General features: G+C 40.5%; 1 protein-coding gene across 2 annotated transcripts in view; it reads left to right on the top strand.

The window, feature by feature from the left end:
• TPRG1 (tumor protein p63 regulated 1) overlaps positions 1-17,365 on the top strand; it is a 162,388-nt gene that overhangs the window by 132,870 nt on the left and 12,153 nt on the right. For both annotated transcript variants that reach the window (XM_005675132.3, XM_018046685.1), the window contains one exon: positions 9,277-9,430. In XM_005675132.3, coding sequence (XP_005675189.1) covers positions 9,277-9,430 — 154 coding nt within the window. The remainder of the gene's footprint in view (positions 1-9,276; positions 9,431-17,365) is intronic.

Genomic DNA, 17,365 nt, shown 5'->3' with positions numbered 1-17,365 from the left:
TGGCTTACTCCACTCTGTATAATTGGCTCCAGTTTCATCCATCTCATCAGAACTGATTCAAATGAATTCTTTTTAACGGCTGAGTAATACTCCATTGTGTATATGTACCACAGCTTTCTTATCCATTCATCTGCTGATGGACATCTAGGTTGTTTCCATGTCCTGGCTATTATAAACAGTGCTGCGATGAACATTGGGGTACATGTGTCTCTTCCAATTCTGGTTTCCTGAAGCTTCTTTTATAATAGCACTAATCCTATTCCTGAGACCTCTGCCCTCATGACCTAACCTCCCAAAGGCTTCAGTCCCTAATTTCATCATCTTGGGCTTAGGATTTTAACATAGACGTTCTGGGAGGATGCAAGGGGTTTCCCTTGTGGCTCAGCTGGTAAAGAATCTGCTCACAATGCGGGGGACCTGGGTTGTGAAGATCCCCTAGAGAAAGGAAATGCTATCCACTCCAGTATTCTGGCCTGAAGAATTCCCTGGACAGTATAGTCTATGAGGTCACAAAGTCGGACACGACTGAGCGACTTTCACTTTTCTGTGGGGATGCAAGCATTCAGAAAGCGTGGTATGGTGTGTGCCGTACTCAGCCAGGTCCAACTCTTTGTGACCACATAGACTACAGCCCACCAGGCACCTCTGTCCATGGAATTTTCTAAACAAGAATAGTGGAGTGGGTTGCCATTTCCTCCTCCAGGGGATCTTCCTGACCCGGGGATCCAAGCGGCATCGCCTGTGTCTCCTGCACTGCAGGTGTATTCTTTACCTGCTGAGCCATCAGGGAAGCCCTAACTGTAATAAATATTGTTTTGGTCTTTCTGCACAGATATAATTTATTGGGCTTTAAAAGAACCTCAGAAATGATCTAGTTCAACTATCTGGTTTCACGGAGGACCCTTGGAGCCCAGACAAGAGAAAATGTTTTAAGTTATTCAGCAAATAGATCCATCTTTTGAATGCAGGCCTCCTAACTGTACTCAGAACTACTATCCCAGCACCCCCCTATTCCTGAGTTCTGTCTTTATAGACACTGTTAGTCTGTTTATTGCTTTATCATTGACCTCTCTGTCATGAAACAAACTTTCTTGATTCCCCATGCCAATAAATGGTTAATCTCCCTGAGCCCAAGGCTCTGGAAACTTGTGGGAGGGAGCCAGGTGAGCAAAGAGAGAAGATAAAGGCAGCACCTGCCTATGGGTTTGGAACAGCCTGGGGACACGGAGAGAATGTAAACACGTTCTGCAGATCTTATTGTCTGACTCTGTGCCAGCGTCTTTTGGGTTCTTGTCATGGAAAATATTTCGTCTGAGGTCATTCATTGAGCAGAGGAGCACTGAATACCCTCCAGGGTGCCAACCCAGGCCTGCTTTTGTGCAGATTAAATAAGCAAGGGACTAACGTTTCAGGGGCCTAGAAGCCTGCCTTGTAACAATACAGACGGGGAGGTAGGGAAAAGGAGCCATTTAGGAAACACACTGTGTTGTTCTGAACTACCCTCATACCCTGGCTGCCCGCCCTCCCCGCTCCTCCTGCGCGGCCTCCCTCTGTTTGCTCACCCCTACTTACAAGCACACGCCCTGCGTTTAGAGCAAGAGTTAACGTCTGCGCTTCCTCATAAATCTCGGTTTGCCGCCTGGAGCTATGTTTTTAATTCTGTGGTGGAGCTTTGAGATTCGAGATGAGTAGGAAGGAGGGGCGGCTGACGAGGTAGTCATGGAAGCCGCCATGTCTCTCCTGAGGACTGGCCTCCTCATTCGGTGCTTTGAACGGATACTTTATACCTCAGCACAGCATCTGTGAAAGCCTGGATAGAAGCTGCAGGGGTGGGGGCGTCCTGGGAAAGGATGTTAACTGTATCACATTGTGCAAAAGGATGCACAGTTTTCTCCAAGGACAGAAAAAATGTGTGGAATGAGCAAATTAACCCAGACTGGTTGGCATGCTTTTCTAGCTCAGCTAAAAATGACTTCAAGGAGAGGAGTCTTTCTGACAAAAATAAGTCATGTCTCAAAAAGCTTGTAATTGAAGCAAGGTTTCCCTCCATTGAACTTGAACTCCTTTTTGTGTTGTTAAACCATATTTGTTTTCCATAATTGGTCATTTGGAGCTTGTAGGATAGCTTCTCCTGTATAAGCCTCCTCTCTTCAATATACCTTTGCTTTTTTTGGTGGAGGAGGAAAATCTGTTGGGCTGCTGTGATGATTTAAAGCAGTAATTGCTTGGGCCTTCCACCCTGCCTGCAACTGTATTTGAGTAGAATTCTGCGTCTGAGTCACTGAGTCAAACATGTAATTAACGTGACTAAAGGAAGAGCTCTGGTCTTTGAAAATTCTGGCCCTCAGTTTTTATGTCTATAAAATGCAAGGACTAGAAACACACCTCTAAAGAGCCTTCCAACTCAGTCATACTAGGATCCTAACAATCCTTAGCTGTTACATACCCTCTTCCTCCACCAAGTTCTTTTGAGTCCTAATAGGTTTTTTCTTCTACTTCTGTACCTTTCTGTGAGGTTTTGAAATTTACCAGAAGTGAAATATATATTAACCTTCTTGTTTCCACTTCTGGGGTAATGGAGGCCAGATCCAGCTGGTTTCTTTGAGGACAGAAAGCGGTAACACAATAAGTTGTGATAGGTGAACCTCTGCGCTTCTGTAATGGGACATTCAGGTTTCTGTGCCTGTTTAGGCCTGGGAAGCAGACGAAAGTAAAATCATGGGCTTCTAGAGTTCAGACTTTCCCTAGTGGCTCAGGTGATAAAGAATCCTCCTGCAATGCACGAGATCTGGATTCGATATCTGGGTCAGGAAGATCCCCTGGAGAAGGAAATCGCAACCCACGCCAGTATTCTTGTCTGGAGAATCCCATGGACAGAGGAGCCTGGCGGGCTTCAGTCCATGGGATCTCAAAGAGTTGGACTTGACTGAGTGACTAACACTTTCACTTTCACTAGAGTTCAGGGATTGAACCCTATCCGTTTCTCTACTCCTGATAATATACCACAGAGAGAATTTGCTGATTAAATCGTGGAATTGAAGATAGACAACTTAGGAATGTTGCAGAGAACCATCTCTAAGGTGATTTAAAAGATATTTTTTAGTCTATTAGAAAAGTTTTACAGAACTGTGCTTATTCAGTCTGAAGAACAGAATTGAAAAGTTGTCATAAGGTGAATGAGAGTCTCTGATGGATTTAAGTCTAAGTAGAAAATCATATGAGCTTCCCAGGTGGTGCTAATGGTAAAGAACCTGCCTGCTGATGCAGGAGACATAAGAGACATGGGTTCCGTCGTTGCTGGGTTGGGAAGATCCCCTGGAGGAGGGCATGGCTACCCACTGCAGTATTCTTGCCTGGAGAATCCCATGGACAGAAGAGCCTGGTGGGCTACAGTCCATGAAGTCGAAAAGAGTCAGACACAACTGAAGTGACTGAGCATGCACAGGAAATTATACATGAATACACTTATGTGAAGTAGAAGCTGAACACATAAGAAATACCCTGGGACTCAGAATCAGATGGAGGAAAAGGGATTAATAGGTGAAGTAACGCATAGAAGACTTTAGCACCTCCTCTGTGCTGAAGACTCAGATAATGTTCTGATTAAAACTGGTCATATTTTTTATCTTATTTCCTTTGAAGTGAACTTCACCTGTTTCTATCAAAATATTTTTTAAAAATTGCTTATAAGGGTCAATAAACAAAAAAAGAAAAAAAAGAAAGAATGCCTCTAACAGTACCCAGTAAGCATTATGGTACATGATAGGAATTTAATATTTGCTAGTTGGACAGAACCTTCCAGCATACAAAATATTTTTTCATCTATTATCTTCTTGTCCCTCATGAAATTGTGGTTACCTAAATATGCCAGCAAATTTGGAAAACTCAGCAGTGGGTACAGGACTGGAAAAGGTCAGTTTTCCTTCCAATCCTAAAGAAAGGCAATGCCAAAGAATGCTCAAACTACTGCACAATTGCACTCATCTCACACACTAGTAAAATAATGCTCAAAATTCTCCAAGCCAGGCTTCAGCAATATGTGAACCGTGAAATTCCAGATGCTCAAGCTGGTTTTAGAAAAGGCAAGGAACCAGAGATCAAACTGCCAACATCCACTGGATCATGGAAAAAGCAACAGAGTTCCAGAAAAACATCTATTTCTGCTTTATGGACTATGCCAAAGCCTTTGACTGTGTGGATCACAATAAACTGTGGAAAATTCTGAGAGAGATGGGAATACAAGGCCACCTGACCTGCCTCTTGAGAAACCTATATACAGGTCAAGAAGCAACAGTTAGACCTGGACATGAAACAACAGACTGGTTCCAAATAGGAAAAGGAGTACTTCAAGGCTATATATTGTCACCCTGCTTATTTAACTTCTATGCAGAGTACATCATGAGAAACGCTGGGCTGGAAGAAGCACAAGCTGAAATCAAGATTGCCGGGAGAAATATCAATAACCTCAGATATGCAGATGACACCACCCTATGGCAGAAAGTGAAGAGGAACTCAAAAGCCTCTTGATGAAAGTGAAAGAGGAGAGTGAAAAAGTTGGCTTAAAGCTCAACATTAAGAAAATGAAGATCATGGCATCTGGTCCCATCACTTCATGGGAAATAGACGGGGAAACAGTGGAAATAAAGTCAGATTTTATTTTTTGGTGCTCGAAAATCACTGCAGATGGTGATTGCAGCCATGAAATTAAAAGATGCTTATTCCTTGGAAGGAAAGTTATGACCAACCTAGATAGCATATTCAAAAGCAGAAACATTACTTTGCCAACAAAGGTCTGTCTAATCAAGGCTATACTTTTTCCAGTGGTCATGTATGGATGTGAGAATTGGACTGTGAAGAAAGCTGAACACTGAAGAATTGATACTTTTGAACTGTGGTGTTGGAGAAGACTCTTGGGAGTCCCTTGGACTGCAAGTAGATCCAACCTGTCCATCCTAAAGGACACCAGTACTGGGTGTTCATTGGAAGGAGTGATGCTGAGGGTGAGACTCCAATACTTTGCCACCTCATGTGAAGAGCTGACTCATTGGAAAAGACTCTGATGCTGGGAGGGATTGGGGGCAGGAGGAGAAGGGGATGACAGAGGATGAGATGGCTGGATGTCATCACCGACTTGATGCACATGGATTTGGGTGAACTCCGGGAGTTGGTGATGGACAGGGAGGCCTGGCGTGCTGTGATTCATGGGGTCGCAAAGAGTTGGACACGACTGAGCGACTGAAGTGAACTGAAATATCAGAAAGGTAGTGTGAAATGTCCAAAGGCATAGAACTAGTGAAAGCCAAGGTTTACCCTTAGAGTATGATTTTGAAAAGGCTATCAAATTTTCTTTGCTAAATAATTTGATTTTGGCATTATTTATCTGGGACTATGCTCCCATGTTGATTAATTTGAACAGAGCAGCTCAGTGAGAAAGACCCAATCTTCTCATCCTGATGACATAACATTTTTATAAATTCCCCCTATACTTCTAGGGCTAACTTATTTCCCTATAATCTCATAATTGCTAATGTTAATGGTATATGAAAGTTTACAGCTCCTTTTGAGACAGGGCTTTCTGACCTTTAGCTGGGATCTCTGGGCAGGCTTTGTGCCCACAGATTATGGCTGGCTCCTTCAGGCAATTCTTTTACCTCTGTGTCTGTTGGAAATGATGCTGCATTGTGTAATGGCAGGAGCTTAACTTGGGATGTATTTTGTAACTATAGCCCAGGATGGTGAAAAGACCCCTAAGTGGAATCTTGAGAGACCAGGGCTCTCACCAGGTCACCACTGTGTGTAGTGATGCTTCAGGCAAGCTTTAGTCCTTTCTGAGACTCAGTGTTCTCATCTCCAGGAAGAAGGCACTCAGTTCTATCTTCCAAAAGCCCTTCTGGCTCTGAGATTCTACAGTTGATAAACGTTAAACTATTGTCCCACTGCATGGTGCCTGATTTGTTCTTTTCCATGTTTGTAAAGCATTGTGGTAGGTGCTAAAGTTCCTGAGGAGTGAGGGAACAATACTGGGTGAGGGTTTTGCAGCAGAAGATGTGTTCTCAGTGGGGCTAAGGTGATGCTCCTAAACTAAGAAGCCACGATCCATAGGTTTCTTGTAGATCTTGTATGTCCTTGACAGGGTAATGCTAGCAGCATCATGACAATAGTTGTTACACCATTTACACTGAGTTACTGAGGTCATAAAATATCACCACATGGAGACACCCTAAAGGAAAGATGGGGAAATTGAGATTCAGAAAGAGAAATGAGCTTGAGAGTTGGACTGTGAAGAAGGCTGAGCGCCGAAGAATTGATGCTTTTGAACTGTGGTGTTGGAGAAGACTCTTGAGAGTCCCTTGGACTGCAAGGAGATCCAACCAGTCCATTCTGGAGGAGATCAGCCCTGGGATTTTTTTGGAAGGAATGATGCTGAAGCTGAAACTCCAGTACTTTGGCCACCTCATGTGACGAGTTGACTCATTGGAAAAGACTTTGATACTGGGAGGGATTGGAGGCAGGAGGAGAAGGGGACAACAGAGGATGAGATGGCTGGATGGCATCACGGACTCGATGGACGTGAGTCTGAGTGAACTCCGGAATTTGGTGATGGACAGGGAGGCCTGGCGTGCTGCGATTCATGGGGTTGCAAAGAGTCGGACATGACTGAGTGACTGAACTGAACTGAACTGAACTGGTATAGTGACATAGTATTAAGTGTCAAAACCAAGACTCTTCCACAGCACTCCCTGACTTCCTGTTCATAGCATTTTTTATTCTATTCTCTCCCCTTGGATGACCACTCCCATGGTACCACATATAACTGTTTAATAAAGCATTCCTGGTCGTATTCTCCACAGTTGCCTTAATGATATTTGACAGAATATGATAGATTTTTATGGAACTCTAGTTCTAAAAGGTTTGCTGAGAAATACCATCTAGTTTTACCTTTAAAGAAACTGCTCAGTTTTAGATTTCTCTTCCCAGCTACCACATCTGGAGCTCAGGAGAGAAGATTGGCTGAACTTATCTATTTAGAAGTAGTATACTACATGTCTGAAAGGCATTGCCACACTGAAATTGATCGGTTGCTTAGAAATAGAGTCCCTTTTGAATTTCATGCTTTTAAACTTCCTCTGGCGGTTTCCCTAAAGTGAAAGAATATAAACTATATTTACTGGGAAAGGTATCTTGGCAAATTTTCATCCCCTTTGGATAAAAAGAAAATTGCACCTAGTACATAAATTGACATATGAAGTAGTAAATAATTGTATCATGCAAGTTGTTTTAATGGACTCAAGCCAGAATGCTTCATTAACCAGCATGCATAGAATATTCATTGAGGTTAAGGCTTATTATCAGGCCGGGGGAAAAAAAGGAATGAAGTAAAGTACGGGAGGGTGTGGGGTGGGGAGATAAATATCAGTGTGTATACTCAGTCGTGTCTGACTCTTCTGCAGCCCCATAGACTGAATCCCACAAGGCTTCTCTGACCATGAGAGGTTTCACGCAAGTATACTGGAGTGGGTAGCTATTTCCTCCTCCAGAGGATCTGTTGTATCCAGGGGTCGAACCCCATCTGCTGTGTCTCCTGCATTGCAGGCAGATTCTTTACCCTCTGAGCCATCAAGGAAGCCAGTATAGCAGCTAAGAAAATGAACCAGCAAAAAGGGAACTTTAGCGATATTCAATGTTATTTTAATTTTTCTCTCTTTTTTTTTTTTCTTTCTTTCTTTTTTTTTTTTTCTCCTTCCCAGGCAAAGGATTAAGGACAAAAAAAAAAAAAAAAAGGCTGGATATCAGCCTTCAGATAGAATCATCAAAAATCGGAGAATTGGGCAACAGAAAGTTTCAGGCTCTTTTCTTACTTCCCTTTTGTAAAAAGAAGCTGAGGCCAGTTGGGGTGTTTTATATGTAGGTGTGAGATTGTGTTTATACACATCTCTACATGGATAAACATTTGGAAACCACAATGACATTCCCAAAGGAATCTATCCTTAATACAGGAAGTGACAGCTTTGTGAAGGCATCACAGTTGAGCTCTGGTTTTTCCTTCTAGATCCAAGGATTTAATTTCTAGAAGAAATGAGAGCTCTGTGATGTTCCATGGGGCTGCTTAGAATTACAGGTAACTTAGTTTTAAAGCTTGTCGAATGCAAAGCACCTGAGATTGGCTTAACCTCCAGAGACCTCTTTGCATTCAGAAATGTCTAAAACCACAACAGAAAGTTCTGAAGGGTACAGGCAAAAAGAAGAGGCCGTAGAGATTATAGACTTGTTATTCAATGAGACCACATTCCACTCCCACATCTCCCCTCCTATCATCGCTCCCAAACCTACTTTCTCTTACTCTGCACTTGGGTTTACTAAATGGGCTTGGCCTCTAAAAGATAGTGGTGCCTCCCACATACTGTGGATCAGAACTGTGACCAGGCAGAGCTCTGGCATGTTTGTTGCTGCAATTCTGGTGGATGAAATGTGTGCAGAGAATAGAGAACCAGGAGACATAAAAGCTGAGGTCACAGGGCATTTTGAATTGGCCTTCAATTCTCTTAAAGATCAAACATACCCTTCTACTGCCGAAGTCCCAATGTCTTTTCTCAGTCATTTCTTGCCTGGTTTTACTGCGTGGTAGATTCCTTAGTTGTTATTATCGTCCTTCTCCTTGAAACCATCTCCCATGTTGACTATGTCTTCCATGCTTCAGTTCCTGTCCTGCCGCCTTGACTCTTTCTTCCTTTCTCTTTTAACTTTGACCATCAGAATATTGGCATAACTTCAGTGTGCTTATTTCCAGCCTTGGTTTCTGTCCAGAACACCAGAGTAACGTTTCCAATTAAGCATTAACCTACAGAATTCTCAACAACACCTTGAACCCATCATGTTGCTGTTGTTCAGTTGCCAAGTCGTGTCTTTATGACCCCATGGACTGCAGCATACCAGGCCTCTCTGTCCCTCACTCATCATGTTTGAGACCAAATCCATCCTTTTCTTCCCTCTTAAATTCCTTGGAAGAATTCAGCTAGTTGGTAGGTCAGCCTCTTGTCTCAGCATCAATACAAAGGCTGACTGGGGTAGTACATTTCCTTTGCATCCTTTTCTTTTTGGTTTAATCTAAGGAAGATGAAATGGCAACCCACTCCAGTGTTCTTGCCTGGAGAATCCCAGGGACGGGGGAGCCTGGTGGGCTGCCGTCGACAGGGTTGCACAGAGTCGGACAGGACTGAAGCGACTTAGCAGTAGCAATGAAGATGACTAATCTAAGGGAAAGCTTCTTTCTTGCAGGAGACAAGGAGAAGGCCTCAGGATCTACTGGGGGAGTCCTGAGCAACAGTCACTGTTAGTCCGCTGGAATCCGTGGTCCACTGAGATGCCTTTTGCTACCTTCACTGAGCATCCTATGAAATACACAAATGAGAAGTTTCTCGAAATTTGCAAGGTAGGAGGCAGCTTGGGCATCACTCTTAAATTAGTTTTTGTGGAGAATCTATGTGCTTTAAAAACATGTACTGTTAAAAAAAATGATAAGATTTAACGTAGGTTTTATATAGACAAAAGCTATAATAGGTTTATAGAATTTTTTTAGTAAATAGTGGAGCTGTTTTATATTAGAAAAAATGCATAGTATTTATATTAACCATATGATGCTATTTCCTCTTGCTAATTTCTTAGCAAAAATTATAGTGTAATATTGTTGAAAAATTGCAATACTTGTGTTCATCTATGTTTATTGCTTATAGTATATATAGATTTTTCTGTGTATAATTAACTTATAATTATTTTATTCAGAGAAGGAATGTAGAATAGTGTTAAGTAGGAAGTCAGATATAGCTCAGTGATCATGTTTAATCACTTTTTTCCTCCAGTCCTTGGTAGTGTTATCTCTAAAATGGACACAATGAATAATTGCCTTTCCTCTGAACTTCACTGGGCCATTGTAAGGTTAAATTATAAAGAAATTAAGAGTATTTTTATATCTTTCAATCTCATCTTCCCAAGTAGATTTTATATTTGTCTCAGATGACTGAGAGGTCCCCTTCTACTATTATTTCAACTTTCCTAGGGAGACTTAAGCTGTCCTTGGACACTCTGAATAGTCAGAAAGTAAAACAGAGCTATAAATGCAGTGAAAAATCAGCCTTTATATTTTCAACAAAGCCAGATATATATAAGAATATACATAAGGGCTTCGAAATTCTTGCCTTCTCTGTCCTTTCTATTTTATCTTTATAGGCTGTCCATCATTTTAGAATATCATAATTTTTTATTTGCTATAAATTCAAAATATGGCAATCTGCATTTAAGTCCTTCTATGGTTGGATGGCATATATTCCATTTCTTGTTTTATTTTAAACACACTTCTTCATGTAAGCAAGTATGTATGTGTATAAACAAATAATTTTAATGGATAAAACCATTATTTTACAAAAAGGATCTGAGGCAAAATGTATGTGATTAGAGGCTAGAGGGGGTCTTCTTTCCCTCTAACACGTAAGTGAAGTTGGCTAGAATCCCATTCTGCTCTCAGCAAAAGGCAAGGGTCTTTTTAAGATTTATGTAGATGTCTTCAGGGGTTTATGGTCTCAAGGTTTGCTTCTGATGTCAATCACTTAAAGGCACTAAATTAGTTTATTGTATGGATTATGTCACTCTCCTAATTCACCATACCTCAACCCAAGCATCAACATCAGCCCCTAGTCTGACTCTTAACCACCCAAAGTCATATAGAACAACATAACACTGTCACAAAGACATATACATGAGAGAAGACTCACTGAGAACTTCTGGGAGATACAACAGGAATTTGCATCACAATAATGCCCAGAACTTCAGATGGAATATTGGATCTTCTTATTTTTAAAAGACATTATTAACAATAATGCTCAGATGCATTGCTTCAGAATCTTGTCTTCTCTTTCCTGCTCTTGTTCTTCCCCAAACTCCTGTTCTTTCCCTCTTCCTTATTAAAATGCAGAGTCATGTATGTTTCTCTTTTTTTAATACATGTTAATCCCACTGAAAGAGCTTAATAATGTATGTTTCCAAAGCCATTTCCTGCCTTTAAAGGGAATCTAGTTCTAATAATTAATATAATATATATTTTGAGGTAGTAGTCACTCTTTTTTATTACAAGTCAAAAATAAATACCACCTGCTTTGGTTATGGCATCCATCACTTCCTGGGCCAAGTCTTCTCTTATTTCTCATACCTGGTATGTTTAAGCACTTATTCTCAGAGTGTTCTTTGCTGGAAGAAATCCAGGGTAAAGGACTAAAAAACAAGTTCTGTTACCTTCAGAGAAATACCACTGCGTGGCTGTAATACTTGATAGTGCTTTATTTTTTTCTGCCCTATAGAAATAAAATTGAATACTTTAAAAGGAAGATGAAAAATAAAATATCAAAAGGGAGTGAAAACAAGGTCCTACTGTATAGCACAGGGAACTCTGCTCAATGTTAAGTGGCAGCCTGATGGGAGGGGAGCTTAGGGGAGAATGGATACGCGTATACATATGGCTAAGTCCGTTTACTATTCGCTTGAAACTATCACAAATTTGTTAATTGGCTATACTCCAATATAAAATAGAAAGTTTTAAAAAGGGGTTGTGGTAGAATAACTACCTCCTAAATATACATGTGGAGAAGGCAATGGCACCCCACTCCAGTACTCTTGCCTGGAAAATCCCATGGACGGAGGAGCCTGGTGGGCTGCAGTCCATGGAGTCGCTAAGAGTCGGACACGGCTGAGCGACTTCACTTTCACGTTTCGCTTTCATGCACTGGAGAAGGAAATGGCAACCCACTCCAATGTTCTTGCCTGGAGAATCCCAGGGACGGGGGAGCCTGGTGGGCTGCTGTCTATGGGGTCGCACAGAGTCGGACACGACTGAAGTGACTTAACAGCAACAGTAAATATACATGAATGCAGCTAGTAGACTGGAACATTACATTTTGCCCAAGACTTTCTATCAGCCAAGGGAAACTTGAGGTTCATATAGCTCTCCTTAGATAGCAGTAAGAATAGCGGGTGTGTGTGTGTGTGTGTGTGTGTGTGTGTGTGTGTGCGTGCATGTGCACATATGTATACATGAGTATGAACAGGGCGAATGGTTGGTTAATTGATTGGTTGGTTTTCAGTCAATCAAACTACTTTGTGAATCTGTTAAGTGTATTTTCTTTAAGGATTTTCTCATTCAACTATTCTTTCAAAGTCTTCTTTTCTTCCTGTAAACAGTCTGGAACCTTCATTTGCCAAACCATTTCTTAGTCAAAGGCCACCCTGAGTCCCAGATCTCTAAGAAAACAAGTGATCTCAGTCTGGGATATGAGATGATGACTGCTCTGATCCAGTTCTTTGTGTCTTGGTTTCTCTTTTGTTGTTGGTTTTTCTGTCAAAAAGTTATTTGTGTTTAGGACTTTTTCCAAAATTGGCTTTGATTAATTCTCAGTTATGTTAATGCAAAACTATAAATAAGAATAGTAATTCTGGGGATATAGAATTCCCTTTTATATGAATATTTTGGTATGATACAATTTTTAAAGGGTGATTTAAGCTAGTTTTTTTAAAATTTCTCTTGTGAATGAAATAGGACAAAGTAAAAGAATATGGTGAAAGTGCATAACTAAATGAAATACCTGAAACAATTTAATTCAATTTGAAAATGAAGGTCACTCAGTCATGTCTGACTCTTTGTCTGACTCTTTCTTCAGGCCAGAATACTGGAGTGGGTAGCCTTCTCCAGGGGATCTTCCTAACCCAGGGATCAAGCCCAAGTCTCCCACATCGCAGGCAGATTCTTTACCAGCTGATCCACAAGGGAAGCCCAAGAATACTGGAATGGGTAGCCTATCCTTTCTCTAGGGGATCTTCCCAATCCAGGGATCGAACCAGGGCCTCCTGCATTGCAGGTGGATTTTTTACCAACTGAGCTTTGAGGGAAGCTCAAAGCTAATTGAATTTCCTAATTCAATTTAGGAAACCCACAATGGCAGAAGAGAGGAAATTATGTGGAACTGAGCCCTCCACAGTCAAAATTTTCAAATTATTTACTATCTAATGGAATAATTTATTTTTAAAAGTACATTTATAAAATTCATTTTTAAAAATTTTTTTACTCAGAGTCTTTTACTCTATAGCACTTGGAATTTCTTTATTTGACAAATGTTTTCTAGTACCTACAAGTTGTGGGTATTATGATTGTGATTAAGAATACAAATATAAATGAGACAAGATTCTTGCCTTTGTGGAAGGCATTGTTTAATAAGAGGAAGCAGATAAAAATACAAAGATTTTAAAATAAGTATTAAAGAACTGAAAAAGAATTTTGGATCAGATGCAAAGATGTGGAGACGGTTGAAAGTGCATGGAGTTTATTAGACACAGACAGCTTAGCTGGAGTTGAATCTTGTGTACTTCTCACCATAATTGTATTGGCTCATATGGTACGCATAAGTACCTACACTACATTAGGGGTGCTAGGAATGGAGAGAGATGAAGAAATCTTGAGATATTCAGGATATCAGTGGAAAAAGATACTGATAGAATATGGTAGGTGAATGAGAAGAAGTCAAAGATGGTAGTCTGTTTTGGAAGATGGTGAGTCCATTAATTTAAATGGAGAGAACTAAAAGAAGAGTAGGTGTGGGGATTCTGTTTAGGACATGTTGAGTTTGAAATGTTCATGGCATGTGGAGTTGCTGGTTGTCAGGAAGTTAGAAATTTAGGTCTGTTTGAAGCTCAAGAGAGAAAGTTGAATTGGTAATATAGGTGTCAGATCATTCAACAATGGGGCAAAACTGAGTCACGGGATGGATTGGGCTGAAAGGTACCTGAGGAAGGAGCATTAATGGGTGAATTGCACTCAAACTCAAATTTATACTGTCTCTAAGTCCTTCAGCACTGATCTAAAAAATCCCCATCAATTTATGAAACACTATGTCAAAATTCATTACTTCTTTTACCTATCTCACTAACTCTACATCATTTCTACATCTGATAAGTATGATAGTCAAGTGGCCTCTTTCCAGATTCTTGCTTACCTCCAAGCCTTACTTTTTCAATCTGCTCATTCACATACTTTGCATTACTCGTATAAAACAGTTGTGAAAATAGAAAATAACATTTTTGGTATTGCTTTTATTATTCCAGGACATAATTTCATATAAATTTTGTAATTACATGATATTTATTAATTACAGTCTGCATGTTTTCATGGAATTCAACTAACAAAATCTCTTTGAGGTCAGAATGCTATCTCCACTTTAAAAGTGAAGGTTCTTAGAGTGGTTAAGTGAATTGACTGAGGTATTATAGTAATAACTGTATTTCCGCATTCGAATAATTTGTTAATGCTCAAGGAAATGCCTAAAAACCAGAAAGACGTCTCTGTGTGTGCATATTCACAGTCACTGCTATGATACATGATAGGGTAGGATATGATATCATATTTTTACAACCAAGGTCAGTTATTCTTAATTGTTTCATCCACTTTATATTTGCGACTTCTAGCCGTGTCTTTCTTCTTTTAACCATTTGTTACGGAATTAGTTTCATTTGCCCAATGCACAGCAAGCCAAATGCTTAGATGCTGAGGTTTTCGGTGGAGAAAGGATTTCTTCACAAGAGCCAGAAAAGAAGAAAGGAGAACAGATCTCCAATCTGCCCTCCCCAAATGCAAGAGGCTTGAGATATTTATGAGATAAAGAAGCAGGGTGGTCTGAGGCATGGAGAAAGGTGATTGGAGGCAAGAAATAGCTGAGTGATCCGTGTTCCATGCAGGCATATCTGAATTAACTACTTCTTCGGAAGCATATTCAGAAAATGGCAGCATCAGCATGATCTGAGGGTGGAGTTTTTGGCCCTCTGACATCAAGAAGTCATTTTTTGGACACTTACGTAGGCCCAATTAAATGATCAGAATCTTGACCAATTTGAACCGTCAAGACTAGCTCCATGTTTTGAAAATCAACTTAAGTCACCATCGCTATGGCTACCCATAATTAGAGGCATGATTGATAAGGGGCAGTTAAAGGAATCTTGTGATATATTCTCTAATCTATATGAAGCTTGGTGGGCTTGCAATTTGCAGGAACAATTAAAGTGAGTTTAATCAGTGAAGACAGGTTGCAGAGTGGAATTTATTAAGCAAATTATAGATCAAGGATCTAACTGATAACTGTGCTTGATTTCACATTGTCTTAATGGATTCTTTGATTGTGTAGAGAGTCTTGTTGAGAGGAACTAGTGATTGAGTCCAGAGCTTTAGAATAATAGTGACTAGATCATGAATGCTCTATTGCCTAATCAAAGTGAGCTACAGACAACCCTTTTTTACTTTTGTCTGGCATCTTTCTTCTTATTTTTGAGGGAATTATGAAACTGAACCAATGTTTTAGTAATCAAATGTAACTTTATATTCTTAACCCCCTGGTCTCCCACCACATAGACTGAACAAATATTTATTTAGTTGTTAATTTTTGTTATTTTAATTGTTTGGCTGCTCGGCTTTTGGAGTCTTCATTCCCTGACTTAGGATTGAACCTAGATTGAATGACTAATTTCATTGGTCTTGACAATGAAAGCACTGAGTCCTAACCATTGAATTGCCATGGCATTCCTTAACAAATATTTGTTAAGTGTCCACCTGGCATACTGTTAATATATGCAGAGCAATGCAGGGGATAATCAATGGGATTTTGTTGTTTGTTTAGTTGCTGAGTTGTGTCCTACTCTTTTGTGACCCCATGGACTGTATTCTGCCAGCCTCCTTTATCTATGGGATTTCCCAGGCAAGAATGTTAGAATAGGTTACCATTTCCTTCTCCAGGGGCTCTTTGGAACCCAGGGATCAAACTTGAGTCTCCTGCATTGGCAGGCAGATTCTTTACTGCTGAGCCACCAGGGAAGTCCTCATTGTTGGGATAGCAAGAAGAATAAAACAGATTTTGCCCTCAAGACACTTATAGTCTAGAGGGAGAATGCAAAAATGGTACTTAACAAATTATAATTTAATGTGCAAATACTGTTGATAGAATCAAAGCGTTCTATTAGAGCCCAGCAAAAAGAATAGATAAGTCCAGAAGTTAACAAATGTGGAAACATTTGATGTGAAACTCAAGAGTGATTTAGCCATAAAAGCAGATGCAGAAAGATATTTTAAGTAAAAAATACATGATTAGAAGCTGCAAATTACAAATGTGTATAAAATGTTTTTGGACAAAGAGTCATTTACTTAAGCTAAATTGTGTGGGTGTATGTGTGTGTGCGTGCATGTGCATATATGCATGGGGAGGATTGGGGAAATGGAATAGGATGAGGAAAGAAATTAGAATTTGTAGGAAAAAAAGCTTCTGCCTCATTCTCCTTTTTTGCTCTATACTCCTGAACATACTCACAGTCACAGTGTATCTATAAAAATAATTCCAAATAATCGTGCAAGGATGATATAAACATTGTGTTCAGTTGTGCGACTTCCCAAGTGGTTTCCATTGTTAGGTGTTGGATGGACTTACTTTTTATTTCAACATGCTTCACTTGCTACAATGGGAGGGTGAAACCTGTAGCCTGAGGCTTGGAAAACCTGCTCAGCAAAGGAATGTGGGCCTGCAGGCATGAAACCTGGTCTCTTTACCCAGGGTAAACAGGAAGCAAGAGATGGTTGTAATAAGGAAAACTGAGACTCTGGGCAGTGAACTGCTGGCAGACAGCACCTGAAGCAAACCAGGGGCCCAGTCACTCAGCTGGTAAATAATCGCTGTAAAGTCAAGAATATTACACACACACACACACACACACACACACACACACCACACACCTATCCTTTACCCTAACCAGCACACAGGCCTTCTGTAATCGGAGATGTTAAAACTTGACCCTCTGCTTTTGAGGCTGGAATAAAAGAGGGAGCCAGGGGTGGGCGTATAAAAGCTTTTAAAGAAAAGTATGTGGCTGGTGGCATTCATATCAAATGACACCACGTTTCTGTGACACAGATTAAGTTCAGGTGTTTGAAATGCTCAAGAGCCAGCCTGGGGACTTGGCCTTTTGTCTGCCTCTCCTCCATGCCCATCTTCTCCCTCTGTCTTCACGGTCCATCTTCTTCTTAAAGAGCTCACAGAAATGACTAGAAATGAAGGGCATCTTACTTGAGTGAAAGGCCAAGTTCACTGAATGTAAAGTAGTGTCAACTTTTTCCTTCCAGCATTTTGATTCTGAGGCCACAGAGAATTCTCATGAAATAAAACTTACGATGAGGACTGGGGAGTAATTCTGTAACCCAATTTCATATATATATATATAATCTGTGGAAAGGCATCCTGACAACCAAGAAGGTGTTACCCATGGAAAAGCTGAGGTGAACTGAGCTTTGGACTTT

The sequence above is a fragment of the Capra hircus genome, chromosome 1 (genome assembly GCF_001704415.2).
Source record: "Capra hircus breed San Clemente chromosome 1, ASM170441v1, whole genome shotgun sequence".
Taxonomy (NCBI): domain Eukaryota; kingdom Metazoa; phylum Chordata; class Mammalia; order Artiodactyla; family Bovidae; genus Capra; species Capra hircus.
Note: the sequence above shows the minus strand (reverse complement) of the source record. Positions and strands in the feature narration are given on the sequence as shown.